The sequence below is a fragment of the Schistocerca americana genome, chromosome 8 (genome assembly GCF_021461395.2).
Source record: "Schistocerca americana isolate TAMUIC-IGC-003095 chromosome 8, iqSchAmer2.1, whole genome shotgun sequence".
In the NCBI taxonomy this organism is placed as follows: Eukaryota; Metazoa; Arthropoda; class Insecta; order Orthoptera; family Acrididae; genus Schistocerca; species Schistocerca americana.
Genome location: NC_060126.1, coordinates 379,303,965 through 379,328,192, shown reverse-complemented (window position 1 = coordinate 379,328,192; position 24,228 = coordinate 379,303,965). Strand labels below are relative to the sequence as shown.

Genomic DNA, 24,228 nt, shown 5'->3' with positions numbered 1-24,228 from the left:
GCCCCTTAGACTTTCATTCTAATGTGGAATGACTTACTCAGGATCTATGCAGTATTAATCGTTACGAAGTCCCTGACCCCCTCCAGTTCAGAATAACATTGTAACATGAAGACTAAGTGAAAGTAGATTTAAATTTATCTGTCACGAAGATGGAGTGAACTAGAATTTGTCTATGACACACAGTCATAACTTTGTCACAAATTGGCTTAGTTTTATGAGTTTGGTTTTATGCATTTGTCACAAAGTTTGTCAATTAATTGAAATTTAATTTTGTAGTGTTCTTTAAATTAAAATAACTTTGAGCCTATCAGGATTGAAACACAATATGAATGGAAAAAACTAAACTGCATTAAGTGTGGTAATCACACTTTTACACACCTTTTCACACATTTGTTCAGTGGAAACGTATGAGGAGCAATATCATGTCATAACATTCCCTAAGGTAGAAAGTAAATTGTTACCTACCTATTTGTGAGTACAGTGGTATATGGAAAACAGCCATTACATCTTTAACACAATATTTTGTGAAATTATAACATGATACAGTTAGAAACAAAGCTGTAATAAGTTATGTAACTTTTTCTTTAAAAAACCATTCACAAATATATAATTTCATACATAAGACTTATTTGCTATGATTTCAGTTGTCACAAATATTTCTGCAATCATGTTTGTTGTTACAGAGTCATCTCTATAATCTATGGTAACTAGTTGTATCACTTTCCAATGCCTGAAGTAAGTGTTTGTAAAATGTAACTCTTATACGAAAAGGCCTACACATACAATTTATTCAGATCGATTTATTTTCAGTTACCCAGATCCGCAAAATTATTGGCAGTGGCAGAAAGTTTCCAAGAAATGTATACATCTACAAACACATCGTTATACCTGTAAGAAAAATGGCTGCCTGATTGCTTTGTTGGTAGTTAACTAAATTAATATGCTGATTAGGAAACTTATATTATAATACATAAGAAATCAGTTAGGGTTTAATCTACCAAGACATTTTCAATAATGTGTATTACCAGGGGGGCGGGGGCCAGAATGCTTTGAGCCAGCTGTAAAAAAAAAATGAAAAACCACACAATAACTTCTCATAATGACATACTTCATAAAGAGAAACTGGTGTGTAAGTAGAGTCCAGAACCTGAAAATATCTCTTAGCAAAAAAACTCACTTTCATTAATGTGTAATACCAAAGTGACGGCGTGGGGTTCAGAAAGACAACTTCATGACTACAAAAAGAAAATTTTAAAATACAAATTTCCATAATTTTGGTGACTTTTACTCACAACTCAACATACTGATGTCCAAATAGATTACTGGATGTGAAAATATTGAACATGGCATTCATGTCAAAAGGCACATATACCAGTAAGAGCTATATTTTTGAGTTAAGTGTAATTAAAATTTTAAAATATTTATGGAATTTGTTAGAAGACCGCTTTAAAAACAATAAATACTTTTTCCGAACTTTAAAATATAAATTATTAGACTAGATTACAGTACCTCCAAAAGCTGTGTGTAAAGAACTACCCCAACCCTCTTTCATATTGCTATGATTAATATCGGAGATGTTCAGCCACATTGGTTATTATATTTTGTAAGTGTAAATACCCTTCATTTTTGTAATCTAAAACACATATAAGGCAATTATAAGCGATTTTAGTGAAATTTTCATGCCAAATAAAATTCGTGCAAGATCGTAGTTGGAACTATAAACCTCGGCATGCACGTTCATCATTGTTATCGACTGAGCTGTCCAAACTCTACAAAGATCTGCCCACGTAGTTTCTCTTCTGCCAGAATCACTCCATAACTTTCCAAACATCACAGTAAGTTTCAGGTTGTTGAAACTTTCCTGTACATGGTTTTAATCTGCAGGCAGTTTCATAACAGTTCACCCATCAGTGTAGTGTGGTATTTAGTAGTTTTTATGTATTTAATATTGCCACTGTATTGTCTCATGATACATATCCACTGGTTAGGTGCTAACATGCTAGATAATAGTTTTTGTGACCTATTTCACTTGTAACAATGTGTGAAAAGTACCAAATTTCGCAGTGAAATATATTTGAACAATAGGGTCCCAGTAACTAGTTGAGTACGTTGTAACACTGCATACGTACTGTCGCGCTACATTCCGAATTTTTATCGTAAGTCCACCAGAAATTGTTTTGGTTTGAGATGAAACGGGGAATATTAAGAACTGTGACTGTGTGCATATCAACAATTACACTTCCCTGTTCTGATCGTTTGATAACATTGCTACATCGTCCGTAGTATCTGAAAGGGTAATATAATGAAATGTGCTGTATATCATAATTAATAATAAGTAACTGTTTATTAGACAAACATCAGTCCGCAATCACACTGCCACTGTTACTCTGGTTCCTGTCACCCTGTATAATTGGAGATGAAATATACTGAATTTTAAACACTGTTTAGAACAATTACCGGCCCTTCTCATGAACGCGCGATTTTCAGTGGTAAAGACTTGAGAAAGACAACTTCTTTCACAACTTGTTATTGCTTTTCTTTCACCTGTATTCTTTAATTAAAATGTATGTTTTTATTTCATTCCACTTCTTACTTTCCATCACAGTATTCAGTATTATCACTTTTCTGCTCTCCTGAGACTCTCTACCCCACCTATAACATAATTCCGTACTCGCTGATAGCCTCCGAATGTGTTTGTTGAATACGGCTTGGGCGCTCTGCAAGAACAACGAGCAATGTGAAGACGACAATACCCAACGAATGTTCGTCTCCAGAGACCTCGCATCCAGATCAATCGTTACTTCGTAAGTTGGAGAAAGGCCAGAGCGTAACAATTCCAATAAAACTCCAATAGTAAATATATTGTTGTGAACCTCTAGCATAAGTTGACAGTAGCACACACGCGTTGTGTGTGTAGTTACAGGCGTGAAATGAGGAACAGTCGTAGTTTGAAGAGCTTTATTTCGTCTCTGCAGAAAAAAACATCACACAGTTGTTTGATAATTTGTTACTGATTTTCAGGTACTTCGCCTAGCAAGTGAATAATGTAATAAAACTTCGCTTCTTCTTGTGGCGTCGCTGCAACGTCCTGTAAAACAGAAGACAACAAAGTTCTCATTGAAACTGATAATAATGAAATATGTTGTGGCAGGTAGAAAATATGAATAATCGAGTGAGCTAACTCTACAAATTAGGTAATACCATTTAAATAATTGTAACAACGTTAATACTCGATTTTATTCTTATTCGAGGACACTCATCCGAAGATGTTTGTGGTTTCCGGGAAAAGAAAGAAAAATTCATTACACCTCCGAAGCTAGACACTGAACTTAACGCCGTACCCAAGCGCGAAGTAAGGAAGTCAACTGTTATTCGCACCAAGAAAACCACGCTGGGCGGAAGAACACAACGTCGTCGTATATTTGTAGGTTAAGGAAACATGAGGGTATTTCAAAAAGTAAGTTATGCATTATTATGTCAGGCCTAATAGCTTTTATCGAGTGCTGCAATACACACCTGAGTGACACAGATACGTGAAACTACATTTCAACATAGAGAGCAATGTTTGGGGCGTTCTGCATATTGTTCAGTTCCTCGAGAAATGATATTCTGTCTTTGCTCACGGAGTAATTCAAGAACCACTGTGTGAAGATAGTCGTCGTTCGGAAATTTGTTTACCCTAAAGGTTCTTTCAGTTTTCTGATAAGATGAGACTCGCATTGTTCAGGATTTGGACATCGTGATCAGCATAGCGGACGATTGTGCTGCCTTGGCCGAGATACTGTCACCATTTTACTACGGCTGCACGCGATACTGCACTAGGTCCACATACCGTAAGCATTTCAGGACAAATCTGGGCATTTAGACGTTTTGTTCACAAGAATCTTATTGTCCCGTGTAGTTAGACTCTGAGATACATTTCCAGATGCCGCATCATTTCAGTCACACACTGTGATGCACCTGTTGTCCGTACCAGAGACCAGGTGTTTCTGCAAGAAACCTGGAACATGTAGTCTCTCCTGACAATGCACCATTCTTAAAGTGCAGTGGGAATAAAAGCTTAACTCCCAGAATTCTCTACGTACAGCCTGTGATGATGTGCGAGAGTAGCAGTTTCACTAGCAACCTACCTGTTTGCACACAGGTCAGGAGGATTCATGGGCATTTAAGTTATTATCCTTCTATATTCACTGAAATTCTGTCATACGAAGTTTCAGGAAATAATGGTGGAAACAGCGATTGGTTTTACTTATACGTGGAGAATCGGATAGTTTTTTCATTCAGGTTTGTGAAGTTCTGTAGAATGCTGCTGAGTTTGATCGGGTTTTTATTTGTTTACTTTTTGTACATAGAAGTTTTATTTTATTTTTGTCTATTTGATGCTGAAGCACGTAAAGAAGTAGATCTCTGGGATTAGTTAATGCATTACACAGAGTAGTCCCAGTGGCTTACCTTTGGACGGCTGTTTGATCCCGACTGATTAATGGCTGGTTCTGAAGAAAAGTAGGTGGGAGAATTTGATACCTATGAAGGGGTGGAGAAGAGCTACTTTCAGAACAAACTTTTGCAAGAGAAGCAGTTCCTCGTTTGGATAAATAGATCGTATAATGCTGAAACAATGCCAAACTGCTACACTACATGATAGGGCTAACTTATTTCGTGAAGCATGGCTGGATGAGAGTGGGAAAAGGGTGTCAGGCGTAGTATAGGTTGGCTGTACCTAGCTGACCAATTTCAATCCACAGCCGTCCAGAATAATACTCATTTCCGGCAAATTCCACTCAGCTGTTCTGTGAGTGTCCTTTGTTTGTTAAAAGGTAGTCCGTAAGTTTCTCTTGCCCTTATTTCTCAAGATGGGGCATTGTAGTGCTTCGCGAATAACACTTATTAAGAGACAGTGCACTCGCTAGGAGCCAACCCATACAGAATTGACGTGATATGTTCCTCACAAGGAAGCTAAATGATACACTAAGAGCGCTGTCAAAATATTCCACTGTTTCATGGAAGCAACAATAAACTTTGTCAAGCAACTGGCTGCAGTCCAGAGATGCCAATGCCTGCCGTGTGCAAAAGTTGTTTAAACTAAATACGCACAAACATATGACCTCTTTTTGGCTAGACGAGACACTTCCTAGTGTTTTTCTAACAGCAACAACAGGCTCCAGAGATCTTAATTATTTTCTTCTCAACGACAACAGTAGTGGGCAGTATGTCTCCATCGAGTTCATAGGAGTAGGGAAGTACAACCCGATCTGTTACTAAAGTGTAGTACAGAGATATTGCGACTCTGTTGCTAATATTTAAATTATACCACATTCCAATGCAGTTCACGCGTCGACCAGTAAGCAAAATTAACAACAGAGCCGAGTTTTAGCAATGAAACATCATACGAAAACCACTGGAGAGCCGGAGTGAAAATAACCTGTAGTGAGCGCGGTCCTAATAGTAGTGATGTACTGTCATGCATGAAGAATGTTAACATATTGTTTTCGCAAATCTTCCATCTACAGTATGTCAAAGCTACCTTCATGGCCAACATGCGAAATGTATCTGATGGACGGCAGCTCACGTTTAAGTGGAAGAGCGAAATCAAAATAATGACGATTCAGGCTGGCTTGGTTCTCGAAGCAGCTCTAGCTAACATCACAGAACTCTTTGCCCAGATGCGAAGCGCACCTCCTGTCACCAAAGGACGCGTAGCTGCAACAGTGCTGTGCAGCAAGAAAATCTTGAGATGAATGTTTCCTCCGTTGTAATTTTCTCCTCACGTAGTCTTTGCCCTTTGAGACCGTCTCAAAACTCAGTCATCTTCTCTAGGCCACCATGCTAACAAACTACGTGTAATAACAAAATAGTCATGACACAGGTTTCACATACCCGTATTATGACCGAAAATTTACTCTGTATGGTGAAAGAATATCACTTCTAAGATCACAGAAAAATACAGGACTTGTTGGATAGAATGACCAACCTGAGTGCAGAGCAGGTGATAAGAGTTAAAAGAGGAAAGGCGAAAGTAATGAACAGTACAAGAAATGAGAGTAGCGATTAACTTAGTATAAAGTTTTTGAAGGAAAATAACATACGTTGGACGAAGCAAGAACTAACTAGGCCAAAAAGGGCGATCTGACAAAAGAAGACTACTAGTGTTAATATAGGCCTTGATATGAAGGAAGAAACTGGTGATAATGTACGTCTATAGCACAGCATTCTACGGCACGGGCTGTGGGAAAAACGGAAAAGGAAAGAACAGGGCCGTTCGAGCCGTCACGCTACACAACTATGTAGAAAATTTGATGAACTGATGAGGTAAGCTAAGGAATGATGTTCTCCTCAGGAATCGCGAAGAAAAAAATGTATAGAAAAAACATCTATACTAAAAGTGTCAGGATGATAGGACATGTGTTAAGGCATGAAGGAATAACTTCTATGGTGTTAGAGGAAGCCATAGACAGCAAGAACTGTTGGGGAAGACAGAAATAAGAGTACATTCAACAAATAGTTGAGAAGGTAGGGTGCAATAGCTACTGAAATGGTTGGCACAAGAGAGGAATTCATGGCTGGCCGAACCAGACCAGTCAAAAGACTGTTGACAAAAATTAGTTACTTACTCTTAACTGCACCTGCTGCTAATATGTGGAGGGGGTTATCCAGAGGCCACTTTGTACGTCTGGGCCGGCATCACGACGGCTGGGAGGGCTGTATATGTCACACCACCTGCTGGTCGCTGCTGCGTAGTCGCCACAGTCCTGCAACATAGAGAAGATTCCCGTAGCACACCAAGGAGGAATTAAATGTGATGCATTATAATACAGGTACGAGGTTGCGGGCGAAAACCAGCATTAAGCGCCAAACAGGTAGAAGGTTTATTAACACGCAAATTGCTTTCTTGTCTCTCTGCTCAGTAAAAATTTCGCAGTTGAGATTAAACTACCTCGCCTGTGAGCTCGAGACTCGAAATTTTATGCAAAGCTATGAACAGGATGACAATGCAACAATCTCTCTCTTTCTTGTCGGTATGTTCAGTGGGGATGCGGCTGAAAATGTTTGGTGACGCCTGACATCAAGGCTGTACAACATGACTGGCGGATTTTGCAGGTAGTACCGGTTTGCTTATAGGGTTTGTATGTGGGGAAAGGCACAGCTGAGCACAGAGTGGGGGAAGGATGAGATAGATACAGGAGGAAGGAGAAGATAGATGGAAAGAAGGGAAAAGAGGAGATGTACTGAGAGAGGGGAGGAATGAGAAGACGGACACAGACAGAGGGATAGGCAGAGGGAAGAGGAGGAGGTGGTGGGCAAGAGAAGGGCTAGGAGAAGGAGTAGGGTGAGGGGGAGGAGGAGATAGGCAGAGAGAGTGAAGGAATGAGGAGATGGAGGGAGACAGTGGGGTGCATTGAGGTAAGAGGAGGAAGGGGTGGACAGAGAGAAACGGCAGGAGGAGGCGAATAAAAAGAGGAGGAAGGAGGATATAGAGAGAGAGAGTGTAGAAGGAGATGTGCGGAGAGAATGGGGTAATAGCAAAAGAAGAAAGAGATACTTGCAGTATGTGGCATACGCATACAAGGGGAAAGCTGCAGGTATAGTGTTCATAGTGAAATAACAGTCTCATAAAAATGGAACGAAATTAAGTTTTCCTGCCCATATTTTGATTTTTATGAGCATATCAGTAAAACAGTCTGATGTGTTATTTACAAACTGTGACATAGTCATGATAGAGTTTCCAGCGATCCAGGAAAGCATCATCTTTATTATAATTCCAGTTTTAGATGGCAATGTTTATTTGCAATGAGGTTATTAATTTCGGTCGGTAACGACCATCTTCAGACCTGAATATAAACGTGTTGCATTATACGTATCATGTCATTACATGTGATGGTACAGTCAAAACAGTCAATTCTGCTTCATCAAACAAACAAAATTGTGTTATGTACAGAGCGCCATACTGCACATGAAGAGAGTCACGAATATACCTAAATAATTTATTAGTATGTAGGTATAACACTATACTTTTTCAGAAAAAGTCACGTGAAAAGACACTGAAATAAAACTGAAATTTAGTCACGTGAAAAGACACTGAAATAAAACTGAAATTTAACATGTCTCCGTTGTAATATAAACAGAAGGTTAAAAATTCATAAGAAATTTTCGCACACAGGACTAAAAAGCAGAAAGTAATTGTTGACGTTAAAATGGCTTTTTGGCATAACACTTTATTAAATTGTTGGTTCAAATGGATCTGAGCACTATGCGACTTAACTTCTGAGGTCATTAGTCGCCTAGAACTTAGAATTAATTAAACCTAACTAACCTAAGGACATCACACACAGCCACGCCCGAGGCAGGATTCGAACCCGCGACCGTAGTGGTCGCTCGATTCCAGACTGTAGCGCCTAGAACCGGACGGCCACTCCGGCCGGCTAACACTTTATTAAAACGGACTACAAAAATACATTAATTTTTCCTAGGTCTATATTTATTCCTTACCCAATACAAATAGCACTGAAAAACAGGAATACGGTTGCACCAGATAATAATAAGGGGGTGAACTATTCATGCAACAATTACTTAGTGTGTGCTCCACACGTTTCTCGTTTTAAATTTTCCTGTCAAAAAAACTGGCTTATCTCTGAGCCACTTCCAGTTTTGTGAATTGTCAGCTCATTTAAATCTATGTACTGCTGCATCCACAAGTTTACATTTCTGGAAAAAGTCACACATTTATCTGGTTATTTACGGGATCGGTAACTGAAAGCTGAGCAGTTTTCATCATTGTATATAGGAGCCGCGAACGTTTATTTCAATACACCGAGGTCATGGGACAGCGATATGCATATATACAGACGGCGGTAGTATGTTGTACACAAGGTATAAAATGGTGGTGCATTGGCGGAGCTGTGATTTGTACTCAGTGACTCATGGGAAAAGGTTTCCGATGTGATTTATGGCCGCGCTACGAGACTTAATTGACTCTGAATGCAGAACGGTAGTTGGAACTAGACGCATGGGACATTTCATTAAGGATATCTTTAGGGAATGCGATATTCTGAGGCCCACAGCGTCAAGAGTATGCCCAGAATACCAAATTGCAAGTATTATCTCTCACCACAGCCGGCCGGTGTGGCCGTGCGGTTCTAGGAGCTTCAGTCTGAAACCGCCTGACCGATACGGTCGCAGGTTCGAATTCTGCCTCGGGCATGGATGAGTGTGATGTGCTTAGGTCAGTTAGGTTTAAGTAGTTCTAAGTTCTAGGGGACTGATGACTTCAGAAGTTAAGTCCCATAGCGCTCAGAGCCATTTGAACCATTTCTCTCACCATGGACAACGCAGTGGCCGACGGCCTTCACTTAACGACTGAGAGAAGCGGCTTTTCCACAGAGTTTTCGGTCCTAACAGACAAAGAACACAGCGTGAAACAACCGCATAAATCAATGTGGCACGTACGAAGAACTTGTCCGTTTGAACAATGCGTCGAAATTTGGCGTTAATGGGCTGTCGCAGCAGACGATGTGGTGTCAGCGCCAGACACCACACTTGCTAGGTGGTAGCCTTTAAATCGGCCGCGGTCCGTTAGTATACGTCGGACCCGCGTGTCACCACTATCGGTGATTGCAGACCGAGCGCCGCCACACGGCAGGTCTAGAGAGACTTCGTAGCACTCGCCCCCAGTTGTACAGCCGACTTTGCTAGCGATAATTCACTGACAAAATACGCTCTCATTTGCCGAGACGATAGTTTAGCATAGCCTTCAGCTACGTCATTTGCTACGACCTAGCAAGGCGCCATTACCAGTTACTATTGATGCTATAAAACATGTACCGTCAAGAGCGATGTTCACCATTTATGGATTAAAGTTAAGTATTCCACAGCTACGTCCTTTTTTGCTAGTCTAATTTCCTTGTCTTGTTCCAGACCTCACGTCAGCCTGCGGGAGCTAAAACGCGTGCCTTTCAGCTTCCTCTCAAAACCGGGTTGGCTCTCTTGCCAATCCACAACAGACGACTGACGCGAGTGCCTTTGGTAGCAGAAAGACAACTCCTGCAGCGCCTCTCCTGGGCTCGTGATCATATCAGTTGGACTCTAGACGATTGGAAAACCGTGACCTGGTCAGATGAGACCAGACTGAGTTAGTAAGAGTTGATGGTAGGGTTCGAGTGTGGCGCAATCCCCTATAAGCCATGGGCCCATGTCAACAAGCCACCGTTTAATATGGTTGTGGCTCCATAATTGTGTCGGCTGCTTTTATGAGGAATGGACTGGGTCGTTGACTGGTCAGCAGCGGCCTGCCAAATACACTCCTGGAAATTGAAATAAGAACACCGTGAATTCATTGTCCCAGGAAGGGGAAACTTTATTGACACATTCCTGGGGTCAGATACATCACATGATCACACTGACAGAACCACAGGCACATAGACACAGGCAACAGAGCGTGCACAATGTCGGCACTAGTACAGTGTATATCCACCTTTCGCAGCAATGCAGGCTGCTATTCTCCCATGGAGACGATCGTAGAGATGCTGGATGTAGTCCTGTGGAACGGCTTGCCATGCCATTTCCACCTGGCGCCTCAGTTGGACCAGCGTTCGCGCTGGACGTGCAGACCGCGTGAGACGACGCTTCATCCAGTCCCAAACATGCTCAATGGGGGACAGATCCGGAGATCTTGCTGGCCAGGGTAGTTGACTTACACCTTCTAGAGCACGTTGGGTGGCACGGGATACATGCGGACGTGCATTGTCCTGTTGGAACAGCAAGTTCCCTTGCCGGTCTAGGAATGGTAGAACGATGGGTTCGATGACGGTTTGGATGTACTGTGCACTATTCAGTGTGCCCTCGACGATCACCAGTGGTGTACGCCTAGTGTAGGAGATCGCTCCCCACACCATGATGCCGGGTGTTGGCCCTGTGTGCCTCGGTCGTATGCAGTCCTGATTGTGGCGCTCACCTGCACGGCGCCAAACACGCATACGACCATCATTGGCACCAAATCAGAAGCGACTCTCATCGCTGAAGACGACACGTCTCCATTCGTCCCTCCATTCACGCCTGTCGCGACACCACTGGAGGCGGGCTGCACGACGTTGGGGCGTGACCGGAAGACGGCCTAACGGTGTGCGGGACCGTAGCCCAGCTTCATGGAGACGGTTGCGAATGGTCCTCGCCGATACCCCAGGAGCAACAGTGTCCCTAATTTGCTGGGAAGTGGCGGTGCGGTCCCCTACGGCACTGCGTAGGATCCTACGGTCTTGGCGTGCATCCGTGCGTCGCTGCGGTACGGTCCCAGGTCGACGGGCACGTGCACCTTCCGCCGACCACTGGCGACAACATCGATGTACTGTGGAGACCTCACGCCCCACGTGGTGAGCAATTCGGCGGTACGTCCACCCGGCCTCCCGCATGCCCACTATACGCCCTCGCTCAAAGTCCGTCAACTGCACATACGGTTCACGTCCACGCTGTCGCGGCATGCTACCAGTGTTAAAGACTGCGATGGAGCTCCGTATGCCACGGCAAACTGGCTGACACTGACGGCGGCGGTGCACAAATGCTGCGCAGCTAGCTCCATTCGACGGCCAACACCGCGGTTCCTGGTGTGTCCGCTGTGCCGTGCGTGTGATCATTGCTTGTACAGCCCTCTCTCGGTGTCCGGAGCAAGTATGGTGGGTCTGACACACCGGTGTCAATGTGTTCTTTTTTCCATTTCCAGGAGTGTATGAGCCGATTCGGTTGTTCGAGTCTGAGCGCTTTCCCTTGATAATATCAAAACTAATAAAGAAACTGAGGACAGTTAACTATAAACGGCTTCCAAATAAACATTTGTTGAAAAGGTACGTTCTATGCCATTACGCTCTTTCACCTATTGCTCATTTTTAATAAATCAGGAAGCGACTGCTTGAAGGGCTGTCGGGAGATGTTATGAACATCAACAAAAGTAAAACGAGAATAATCGAATGTAGTTGAATTAAATCGGGTGATGCTGCAGGAATTAGATTAGGAAATGAGACGATTAAAGTTGTAAATGAGTTTTGCTGTTTGGGGAGCAAAATAACTGATGATGGTCGAAATAGAGAGGATATAAAATGTAGACTGGCAATTGCAAGGAAGGCATTTCTGAAGAAGAGATATTTGTTAACTTCCAGTATAGATTTAAGTGTCAGGAAGTCGTTTCTGAAAGTATTTGTATGGAGTGTAGCCATGTGTGGAAGTGAAACGTGGACGATAAATAGTTTAGACAAGAAGAGAATAGAAGCTTTCGAAATGTCGTGCTACAGAAGGCTGCTGAAGATTAGATGGGTAGATCACGTAACTAATGGGGAGGTATTGAATAGAATTGGAGAGAAAACGAATTTGTGGCACAACTTGACTAGAAGAAGGGATCGGTTGGTAGGGCATATTCTGAGGCATCAAGGGATCACCAATTTAGTATTGGAGGGCAGCGCGGAGGGTAAAAACCATAGAGGGAGACCAAGAGATAAATACACTAAACAGATTCAGAAGGATGTAGGTTGCAATAGGTACTGGGAGATGAAGAAGCTTGCACAGGATAGAGTAGCATGGAGAGCTGCATCAAACCAATCTCTGGACTGAAGACCACAACAACAGCATGTTACAAGAATATTTTACTTAGTGTCAAATGTGCTATGATATGAAATGCAGCGAGTTCATTCGGAATGTCTGTATTTCATAAATTCAAGTGCTTCTACAGTAATCGTGTTAGCAAACGCCAAAATTTGTGTACTGGTACATTTTTTCGCCGTCAACAAATCTTCACATAACCAGACACACTGCTTTCGTTAATGTATTCCTTGGCCCGGTTTACGTGAACTTTTATGCTGCGATGCTGTGGCGACGATTTCATACAGAAGTATACCTGCCCGTGCTGAAACAAATTTCCGACGAAAATAAGAGCCTTTCCAACGAGACCTCATTATACATGAAGCATCGGCCATTAATAGGAATGGCCCATTGACATTTATGGGTACCCGTAACGCTTTAAATACGTGCTTATATACACACGGACATTTACGGCATCTCCAGGTGGCTGGTACTAAACCGGCTGGAACGTCAGCTGGGTGGTGCAATTCTGGCCTTTTATCATACAACGTCAGACAGAGCGCCTGTCCTAAGTCAGCTGCTTTTATGTTTGGTGATGGTATGGATGATGGTTATGGGTTGTATTATCTTCCAGCGTGGTTATTAATTCACTATGTGCTTAAAAACTTTTAAAGGTATAAGCTGATGGAATAAAATCTTGGGTAAAAGTCTGTTCACTTCATTCCAGTAACTCTTAACATTCCTATACTACTTCACCCTTCTCTTGCCTGCCCCCCTCCCCCCTCCCCCCCCCCCCACCCCGCCCTGAGTGCTGACACAATCCTTGTCTCAATATATACTATTAAAATATAAAGGAATGAACAGAAAAGAGTACAAGAATTAAAAAATATTACCCATTGTGAATGGTGTGTAACTTTCGTAATCGACCACAAACAACGAGACTAGTTGTGATTTACATGAAGGGCCCCACAGTAATTTCCAGAAACACATGGAACCAGCCATCATAGAATAGACTTTAGAATTTGACGTTGTTTCATCTACCGTTGTTATTTAGCCAAAGCCCTATTCCATGCTCCAACAAACACAGTTGTTTTGATTGCAGAGCTTCGACAGCGCGGGGCTTCACTCAGGGTCGTAGTGTTATTGAGCTGTATTTCATTTGTCTCTAAGAATCATTGTTATTGCGCAATTATTAAAGTAATAGCCATCATAAACAAGTACAGATTCGCATATTACATATACAGTGTTTTCATTTTCAGACGACTAATATGTCGAATATGATACTTCTAAAAAGATGTTGTGGGCGAAAAGTAAATATTAGTAAAGGGGACATCTTTCTGTGCTACAACTGGCCATTTCGAAACCACCCCTCCTGCTTGGGTAGGGCTGTCTTTGTATTTCAAAATGGGAACGCCGCATTTTTATTGCATACTGGACTCTATGCCAAAAAAATACTCACTGTTTACTCAACCAGTGTCTCAAATTCGTGGCAGATGGCGCTGTAGTCGACAAATATCAAGTGTGGTTTTTTTTTCAATTTAGAACCGACACAACAGATTTTCTATTTCGTTTACAATCAAAATATCAACCTCCATGTTCTGACACATGATATTTATGTTCAAAATTTACTTTAGTGGGGAAAATTTGATTATGCAGTACAATATGGTTAGCCGTTTCAATGTCTTGTTACAAACTAAATTGCAACAACAACGACGTGGATGTAATAGTTCCAAAGACGTCTGGTTATCTCAAGTCAAAAGAAACACCATGTAAATGCAGAAACAACAGGCGTAGTGAATGTACTGCAGTGAGTACAACATATAAACTGAGTCAGAAGTTGCTGTTCCATCAAGCACACTTAGAACATGTCACAGCCACAAACTGAACTATGTAAGCTAATGGTATAAAGGCGAAAATAGCTCTGTCTGTTACATTTCCTTGACTAAACTACTGAACCGATGTCAAAAGAACTTGGTGTGGAGATAGCTTCAACCCTGAGGAGCAACAGAGGATGTTTTAGCAAGTTAAAAAAGTACACCAACTTAATATCAGTGAACACAAACTGACTTTAAAAAAATTAATAAAATTGATGCATAAGGCACGTGTTGTATAGCTACTTCAACAGCAAGATGCATAGATGTGTGCCCCTGCCCCACACCCCTCTGCAACACTGCTCATCAGCAATGCGGTGGGGCAGGAGGTGTATCACGAGCTATGCTTACCCGAAGAGGCAGACACGTCAGGCCAGCTGACGTTATTGCACGTACAATAGGTTACTTACTCACCTTACGTTATCATAACAAAGCTACCAATATGCGAGCACAGCTGTGGGTAATAGTCAATATCACATTGTGGCAATGGTTGTCTAGAACGCTACACTTTGTCCCAGGTGGTATGTGTGTGTGTGAAATCTTATGGCACTTAACTGCTAAGGTCATCAGTCCCAAAGCTTACACACTACTCAAGCTAAATTATCCTAAGGACAATCATACACACCCATGCCCGAGGGAGGACCCGAACCTCCGCCGAGACCAGCCGCACAGTCCATGGCTGCAGCGCCTTAGGCCGCTCGGCTAATCCCGCGCGGCACCCTAGGTGGTCTCAAGTTTCATCCCGACCAGGGGCGGGAACGTTCCATCGTTCCAGTGACGCTAGGACAGCCCTAGTCCACTTAGACTGATACCATTGGTCATTCCCAGGGCAACGGTCTTGCCAACCTCTTAGTGCCTCTTCGACGAAAGGCTGTACTCTACCCATAGTCAGGGCAGCAGTTGATCACACGCTGCTCGCTACTGACTTCTTAGCATTTACACTTCAAATGATATCATCCTCCACAGTTTTCCCGCTCTACGGACTCCTGAAGTACAGAATAACTTATTCCCTCATGCCATTACAAATGTCCTACCATCCTACCCCATCTAAACAGCGTTTGCCACATATTTCCTTCCACACCGATTACTTGAAGGACAAGCACATTTCGTACTTCAGCTGTTCTTTTGTAACACGTCATCTGAAATACCCATTTCCTTTTCGTCCGCTTTTCCTTCCGTCAATCAATGTTTTGCCCCAGACATTTTTTACAAATTTCTCCCACAAATTAATTCATACAGTTGACACAAACACTTTATTTTCATTCGTTCTGCGATACACAGGCTCAACAGTGCAGGTATAAGTACCACCGTCACACCCTAGCGAAATATCTTGCAGAGAACCAGAGAAAATTCTGGTCCTAAGTAAAACTGCCAAGCCTGTGTATGCTTGTATCCAGTCACTCATTCACCAGCCTGGTGTAGCAATAGAGGGTAGCTAAAGCAAAGCTTAAGCTTTAAATTTGTTGTTTAAGAAATTATTCACGCATGGAAGATAGCACAAACATGCCGCCGTTTAACTGTTGCACAGATACTCTTAAGGAGAACATAGTAATAGGCATGCCTGCCGTACCGTAGAGAAGCAACTGAAAGAAATGGAAACAAATAAGTCGCCAGGTGCGAATGAGATCCCAGTTCCGTTTTACATAGAGCCCTCCATGGCAATGAGCCCTCTTTAGCTTGCATTTATCGCAGATGTCTTGCCCAGCGCAAAGTCCCAACTGACTTCAAAAAAACGCTGTGTACAAGAGTAAAATAACGGATGCGCAATATTACGAGCCAACATAGTTCACGTCGGTTCGGTACAGGATTCTTCAACATATTATCAGTTTGGATATGATAAACTGCCTATATACGGGAAAGCTGCTGTCCACAAATCAGCCTGTATTTAGAAAAGCATCTCCATTCCTTGCACTATATCCTGCGAACCATGGATGAAAGGGTGCAGGTACATTTCATATTAATGAATTTCCGGTAAGTTTTTGACACAGTGCCACACTGGAAAATATTAACGAACGTATGGACATACGGAGTAGGTTCCTAGACATGATTGTTGTTAGAAGACTGCTTAAGAAAGAGGACTCGTTACGTTGTGCTGCTCACCCTCTCCGGCAGATCTCTTATGTGTACAGAGAATAAGAGCACACACGGGGGTCAGCATGAGTGCACCAGGGAAGTACGATAGAACCGCTCTTACTGTCTCTATACATAAGTGATCTACCGGAGAGGCTGAGCAACAATCTACGGCTCTTTGCTGACGATGTTGTAGTATACAGAAAGTGTCGTCGTTGAGTGATTGTAAGGGGATACAAATTGACTCAGAATTTCTAGTGGTTTGGTGAATAGCAGCTTGCTCTAAATTTATAACAATGTCAGTTAATGGAGTTGAGTAGGAAATACAATGTCATAATGCCCGAAAACAGCAGTGTGTAAAATAAGGCAAATCAGTAGACTGTTCTATTTGGCGCCACTGGCTCAGGTGTAGTATTGACTGTCCCTCTTGCGCCACCATTGCCCATATCTATGAGGAAGAGTTAATATCTGTTGGTTGTGTCCTTAGAAGGTTTTTGCTTGCCGGTATCTATACGGGGTTCGCTGGCCCGAGAGGGAGGCACGAAATTTGGGGGTTGGCGGTAGCGTCGCGACAAGAGGTGGTCACGAGGTCCGAGCGGCCGAAGCCACGAGCTGCGCAAGGAGGGCCTGCGCAGAGCGAAGATACCGGAGTACTTCACCGGGGTCAGCGTCGACTACAAGCAGCGGGCCGACATCCCGTCGTTTGGTTGACAACATTCGTGTCGAAAGACCACTCGTGGCCTGGCTGCGCTACTCTGTCTGGCTTTCATCGCCACCACTCAGTAACCGCTGCGACGCACAATATATCCATGGAACTGCTTGCTGATAAAGGGGAGTAACATTCGGTAATCCTTGTGGTGATTTTTGTCATTGTCTACCTGCTCTCATTATTTTCTGGTTTGTTTCCGACCCTCAGAGTTTTACTTGGTCGCCTCTTTGGTCGTAAATATAGGCAGTAGAATTGTGCTAGTACACTAGTTGTCGTTTGAAAATTTGTCCCACTATTATATTGCCTTTCCTCTATAGTTTATACCCGATCATTAATGTTCTAGTGAATCAGCTCCTGGTGGTAAATACAGCTGGAGCAATTGTACTAACGCACAGGTTTCCGTTGAACGAAAGAGGGACCTTGTGGTTGGATTTAGCTGTTAACCGGTTCAGATCTTTGATTGTAACTACATTTCTCAGTTATTAGTTATAATCTGAACAACCTGTTGTACTAAGCTGTTAGTTTCTGTGTTCGAATGACCCGGTCATTACTGATGTATTTTAGCTAGATCTTGTGGTTCCGCCGAGTTCTCTTGTAATAAGTGTTCACAAGGTATTTTTTAAGACATTCCTTCAGAGCGCTCTTACTAGCTGACAATCAGTTTAAGTTTCAAAATATTATCAGCCAACTATCACCAAGGCCTCAATCAAAAAAAATTATCAGAAGGGACGAGTTGGGATCCAGTCGCACCTTGTTTGCAGATTGAAATTAAAAGGTTGGTTGCTTTGAACTAAGCCTTATCATTTCCATATTGTTTGCTAACCTGTCCAACCTTTAAGCACAGATGCGCATCTTAACCCAGAACCTTTCGACATACAGCTTTCAAATTAAAAGTAAAGTCATCTGTTTTGAGTAACTAAATCACTCTTGTCATCAATGGTGCTTACATAGTTTTCATGTTTTTCAGCAGAAGGGCATTTAATAAGACAAACTGTGCCAAGCGCAGTAGCAAACACCGCTGTTTCAACCGATAACTGGAGAGCTGCAGGTCCTGCCGTCTTATAATCATTGTCATACTTTTTACTGCTCCGCAATACAGCACTTCAGATTTCTTTTGCAAAGATTAAAAGCTTATTCAACTTATAATTTTGCAAATCTGTTCATTTCGTTAAAGAAAATTTTATGTTTAAATGCTTCGATTATCTGTAAAACACAGTTTATATTTTGTTAAATAAACAGGTTCTGTGAAAAGAAACTTATATTGGTGGGTCCTCCCTTCCACGTTTTCTTTAATTCCAGTAAGCACCACGTATCAAAATATTTAGGTGCAACCTTGCAAAGAGACATGAGATGGATGGAACTAGCACCTAAGAATGGTAGTAAGGTAGGTGTATTGTATTGTATGTTAACTGGGGACCTAGAAACGACGGAGAGGCTCCGTTCCCGCCTCAGCCACAGTGGTCCACAACCACACGACGACTACCGCAGTCCACTTCACCCCTCCGCCGCCCCACACCGAACCACTCTTTCAGCGTTATTGTGCGGTTCGGCTCCCAGTCGACCCCCCCCCCCCCCCCCCCTCTCTCCCAGATAACGTCACACACCAGACGAGTGTAACCCCTATGTTTGCGTGGTAGAATAATGGTGGTGTAGAGTACGTGGAGAACTTCTTTGAGCAGCAATCGCCGACATAGTGCAGCTGAGGCTGAATCAGGGGAACCAGCACGCATTCACCGAGGCAGATGGAAAACCGCCTAAAAGACATCCACAAAGTGGCCGGCTCACCGGACCTCGACACAAGTCCGCCGGGCGGATTCGTGCCAGGGACCAGGCGTTAGACCGCGCGGCTAACCGAGCAGGCAAGTTAGGTGAATGGTAGACTTTCGTTTATTGGGAGAATTTTAGGAGGCTGTAACTCATCTATAATGGAGACAGGGTGTCGGAAATTGGTGCTAACCTTTCCGAGTACTGATAAATTGTGTAAGATTCCAACCGGATTATATTAAAGGAAGATGTCTAAGCAATTCACACACGTGTAGGTAGATTCGTTACCGGAACGTTCCATCACCACGCAAGTAATACAGATATGCTTCGTGAGCTAAACTGGGAATTCACGCAAGGAAGACGATGTTGTCTTTGCGGAATGCTATTGAGAAAAATTACAGAATCGCAATTTGAAGCTGACTGCAGAACGATTCTTCTGCCGCCAACGTACATTTCGCGTAAAGATAGAGAAGAGAAGAGAAATGCGGGCTTGTACAGAGGCATAGAGACAGTCGTTTAGCCCCCGCCATATTTGCGAGTGGAACAGGAAGGAAAATGACTAGTAGTGGTATAAGGTACACGCCCCTGCCCCCGACATGCACCATATGATTCTTTTGTGGAAGGTGTATGTAGATATAGATGTAGTGGAGAAAGATTCTACCTTATGCCCTTTTCAGTCTGTGCAAGTCTAATTTCATCCTTCATTCAATTATCTCATGATCCTTATGTGTATTGTTTGTTATCCATCTGAGACACAGATTACACTAAATGAATTTTACACTATGTACCCGAACGTGCTCTTATTTTAAACTTACTGCCATATGAAAAGTCTGTGCCGGACTTCACAGAAGTTCTCTTGCACAGCTTCAGGGACTAGTACTCTTGCGAAAGAGGATGTTGCTGAAAATTGGTTTAGCCTTATCCAAGGGGATTGTATCCAGAATGAGTTTTCCATTCGCCAGCGGAGTGTATGCTGTTTGTAAAGTATCTGGCAGATTAAAACTTTGTGTCGGACCCGGACTCGAACCTGATATCTTTGATTTTTGGGGGCAAGTTATGCGGGTTAACGCGACTGAAGTTTGGAACATAGGGAAGAAGACACTTGCCCGCGAATGGTAGATCGTACGTTGGAGTCCCAGTCCGGCACACAGTTTCAGTTTGCCAATAGTGTTAATTAGACCCATTTTCCTGAGAATTTTTAACATCATTCACCATTTTACGATGTCTAACGCTTTTCTAGATCAGCAAGTGTCTTGATTTTTTACGCCTTGTCTCCTACAAAAATAGCAACGCCAGAACTGCTTATCTTTCATGAAGTGAAACCAGACGTTATCTATCTGACTACGTCAGGTGTCAGAGCGTTGGATACGATAATAGGATTTTCCACCTAGCTCGGCACACTATAATGTATAGAGGGCTTTAATTTATGGGGAAAACGTTCAAACGGCCCTAACACAGTTCTTACCTGTTGGCAAGGACTTAATGAGGCATGGGGCATTAACTAAGTGATTTACTGTGGTAATAAATCGACAGTGATATTCCACAATGTATATTCTTCCGCGATGACTTAGGAAGACCATGGGAGGTAAAATTATGAATCGTCGAACTTCACATTGATAACAGTGATTCATTACAACAAATTCAGTTCCGTAAAGCTGTACCAGTTTCCTCAGTGCGCAATAAATAGCTTGTTGATTTGTATTTCCGGAGAATAAATGGTTTCTGTAACTCAAACGCTCGTCACTGTCCCTTGTCATAACCATACGAGAAATTAATTTCAGTCCTATTTGTTTTTAAGTAAAAGTAAGTGATAAATTGAATTTTCGTTGCGTAACTTGGTAGAAAGATCATTAGTATTTAATATCAGGTTCGTCAGAAGAATATCACTGTACACTGTTCGTAGGAATCCTCTTCTTATCAGAAAAAAACAGAAATCTGCCAAACTAAACAAAATTAGTTCATGGCTCAAAACAGACAAAAAATACGCTTTTGTCGTATTTTCTAGGATATAAAACAAGTTTAATTCAAAATTCATTTAGCAATCCATCGAATAAATCCTATAACAATCATTTTTAGGAATTGTTTCGTTTACTTGCTCACACTATCGGTTTCGAAATATGAAATCCCATTATGAATTGTTATGTAGATAAGTATTTAGGACGGTGAAAAAGAAGACAAAGCGGAAATGTAGCAGTGAATATGCTTTTCGTTTATGTTGCGACCGTCATCTAAATAAATGTTAAAACGTATTGCATTCTGAAAGCGTCTATGTGGAACACTCAAACTTTGTATGCAAAACGGTTGGTTGTGTATGCACGTTCTTTTCATATATAGTAAGATGGACAAGTAGTACTGAATAAGTATTACAGAATAAGTGCATGATGTGTTGCGGGTATCGTTCAGTTGTAAGAACTCTGTAATTATAATGCAACTTTTGTTGCTGTTTCTGTTATCGGTGCATTTTTACCAGACCAAAGCTACAGCTATTTCGCTGCATGGAACAAGTTTTAACGGACGAGAGAGAAAGAAGACTAGAGACCGCAGGAATGAAGTTTTTGAGGCAAATAGCGTGAAGTGCAGAACATTTGTAAGAATAAATTTGCAATTATGTGTGTTTTTTCCAATACAAATTGTGAGGGGAACATACACAGTGGAGACCAAGATTTACGAAAATAATTACACTTAAATTTACAAAAACAAACAAGCAGAGAATCGCAGGCCATCAGAGCAGGAAATGCAAAATGAACTCATTTAATGAGAAATGGTAAGCGAATGTAGATCATAATATGTTATGAATCAAGAGGGAAAAGGTTTATAAAGACTTGCATAATCTCCGGACTCAATAGAAACAGTAGGAGCTGAAAGTAGGCGAGGAGACACAGATGCTAACATAGCAAATAACTTACATGCCATATTAATTGGGCTCCTAAAACACCCTTAATTTCTATATCTTGTTCAGAGGCTGTACTAAGCAGTGAGAGATTGATTGCTACAGATTTCAGTTCATTATGTTTCCAGAATAGCTACAACATAACCTTACCTGCCTCCTTGTACCGTATAATAGGCTGCTTGGGCAGTTGCTGCGGGTCTCACACCATGCTGAGCCCTGGCAGTCACCAATTGGCCAACAGGGGCGGCGGTGTAGGCAAGCGTCGAGTACGGTTTAGATCCTGCCACTCCATATGTCATTGGCCATGCAGTGTATGTGCTGCCTCTAGGTCTAGCCGTTCCACTATAGTACATCGGTCTGCTTTGCACGGAATACCCCCTCGTAGCGACGTAGCCCACAGGTATCGCCGTGTAACTGACAGCTCCAGGTGTTACAGCACCTTGTGCCATTTTGTAAGTTCCTGCAGTATTATATGTTGCGTAAGCACCACTGCCGTAGGCGAATGGAAGTTGTCCCATCACTGCGTTTTTACCACCTGAGGCGGACACTGAACCTGTCAGGGGAGGGCCTTTAGGCATATCACCAGATCCTGGCATCATCATAACGTACACTATCTCCGTTGGCTGAGAAGCGTTACTGCTAGCTCCACTATACGTTATTGCTCCACTACCTGCGCTTGTTATATGTCGCGCATCTCCTCGAGAAACTTCACCGCGCGTGAAAGATTGGGTATATCCTCCCAAGGTGCCAGAACCTCCAACTGTCGGAGCTCCTGGTGGTGGAGGATGAGAAGAGAATGTTGGAAGTGCACCAGCACCAACTCCATGCATGTTCTGACTCATTGCTGCTATCTTACCGAGCATTTCAGGACCTCCAATTTTCGCCCACATTTCCAAAAGTTCGCCTACTATTTCTTGTTGCCCCCCAGAAGCAACACCTAATCCTCCGGCAGCAGGGCCTGTGGGGCTTTCTTTGTGGCCTCCTGTTACAGCTGCTGGGTGATGGACTTGTCCTCCACTCATGTGTTCCAGTCCAGCTGCGCTGCCCCCTGGGGCACCATAGTGAGCGCTCGAAATACTATGTCCACTTCCACTGAGACCAATGGATGACGGATCAGCTTGGGGTACTTGAGAGTTGCCATGAATACCCCCAGGCAGCCCTCCTCCAGAAATATGTGCGCCTCCATGTGGGTTGCCCTCTACTCTGCCGCCATGGGCACTGTGCCCATCAATGCCGTGGGCATGAAGTCCACCAGATGGAATTGCGGCTGTACCTCCACCTTTGGTATTCTGCATTGACATACGGCGAAGCACTTCTAATGCTACGGCTTTTTTGTCTAGGTCATTGCCTTCGGAAGCAATAACTCCATGACCCATATTTCCTTCGATCTCGCCTGATACCCTTTTCAGGTCTACGCCACCACTACCAGGAAGAGATATCTGGCCGCTTCCTTCCAGTTCACCTCCTCTGTGGTGACTTTGTCCTAAATGACCACTCAAATGATGTTCACCAGTAAGGTGTCCGTCCATATGCCCAGATTTTCCAGAAGAAAGACCTGCAGCAGCTCTGCCTAAGGTCAGGTCTCCTTCTGGATGGTGTCTAGTGTGGGACGAGAGTGCGAGTGCGGCATCTGCTGATCCGTGACGAAATTCTCCTCTTGGCATCCCACTGAGACCTGGTTCAAGTCGTTCACCTGGCGCCTCTCTTATCATCCGCACATGAGCAGGGAGAGAGTCAGAAACGTCAAGAATCCATCCTGACAGTATTACAAATGCCACAGGAATAAACAAACTTGTCATTCTACAGCAAGGCGTCGAGAGATCCTGCCCAACTCGAGCACAGATGCCTACACGTTTATCGACAATTCGAGCACAGCTAGTGTCAGACCCCAGCACGTTCCACGAGATACACTTAACTCGTACTGTAGCGGGCTTATTTGTGGTGCTCTGTGGGAAATGAGAACGCCAGCTGACAAACGTCGGGTCATAGAAATTCGCAGCCAGCCGGAACTTCACATTTCCTTCCCAGTTTTTCAGCAGTGTTTCGTTACACAGTTTGACGAGGTGACTGCCATTTTTTCTAATACACCGGAAACGTAACGTACATGCAATGTATTACTTCATGATTCTCTGATATTGCGAGCTAATGTCGTTAGTGCCACAGGAAGTGTATGTACCACCTTCCCCCTCATCTTTTCCAAACCTGCTACGGACGTACAATTAATTTGACAGGTTCTGTCCAGCAACAAGTTGTTAACTCTATTTTCAGCTACAATGTCCTAAAGCGTAATGAATGATGAATCATAAGTAGCATGTAAGTAGTCTGGAGCAACTACAACGGAAAGTTTGTGTGTAAATATAGAAAGA

General features: G+C 42.9%; 1 protein-coding gene across 1 annotated transcript; it reads right to left on the bottom strand.

Moving 5' to 3' along the window:
• Positions 1 to 2,944: 2,944 nt before the first annotated feature.
• On the bottom strand, positions 2,945 to 23,803 carry LOC124545147 (uncharacterized transmembrane protein DDB_G0289901-like). The gene is made up of 3 exons (XM_047123977.1): positions 22,013 to 23,803; positions 6,612 to 6,749; positions 2,945 to 3,088 (listed from the first exon to the last, which is right to left on the bottom strand). The coding sequence occupies exons 1-2, from the start codon at positions 23,659 to 23,661 to the stop codon at positions 6,647 to 6,649; spliced, it is 1,752 nt and encodes a 583-aa protein (XP_046979933.1). The 5' UTR covers positions 23,662 to 23,803; the 3' UTR covers positions 2,945 to 3,088; positions 6,612 to 6,646.
• Positions 23,804 to 24,228: the final 425 nt, after the last annotated feature.

What these genes read in the sequence shown, in the direction of transcription:
- LOC124545147 (XM_047123977.1), bottom strand. Translation starts at nt 23,661, where the DNA reads ATGACAAGTTTGTTTATTCCTGTGGCATTTGTAATACTGTCAGGATGG. An exon ending in TATACGGTACAAGGAGGCAG is followed by an intron (nt 6,750 to 22,012) that starts GTAAGGTTATGT and finishes TCTATGTTGCAG; the next exon opens with GACTGTGGCGACTACGCAGC.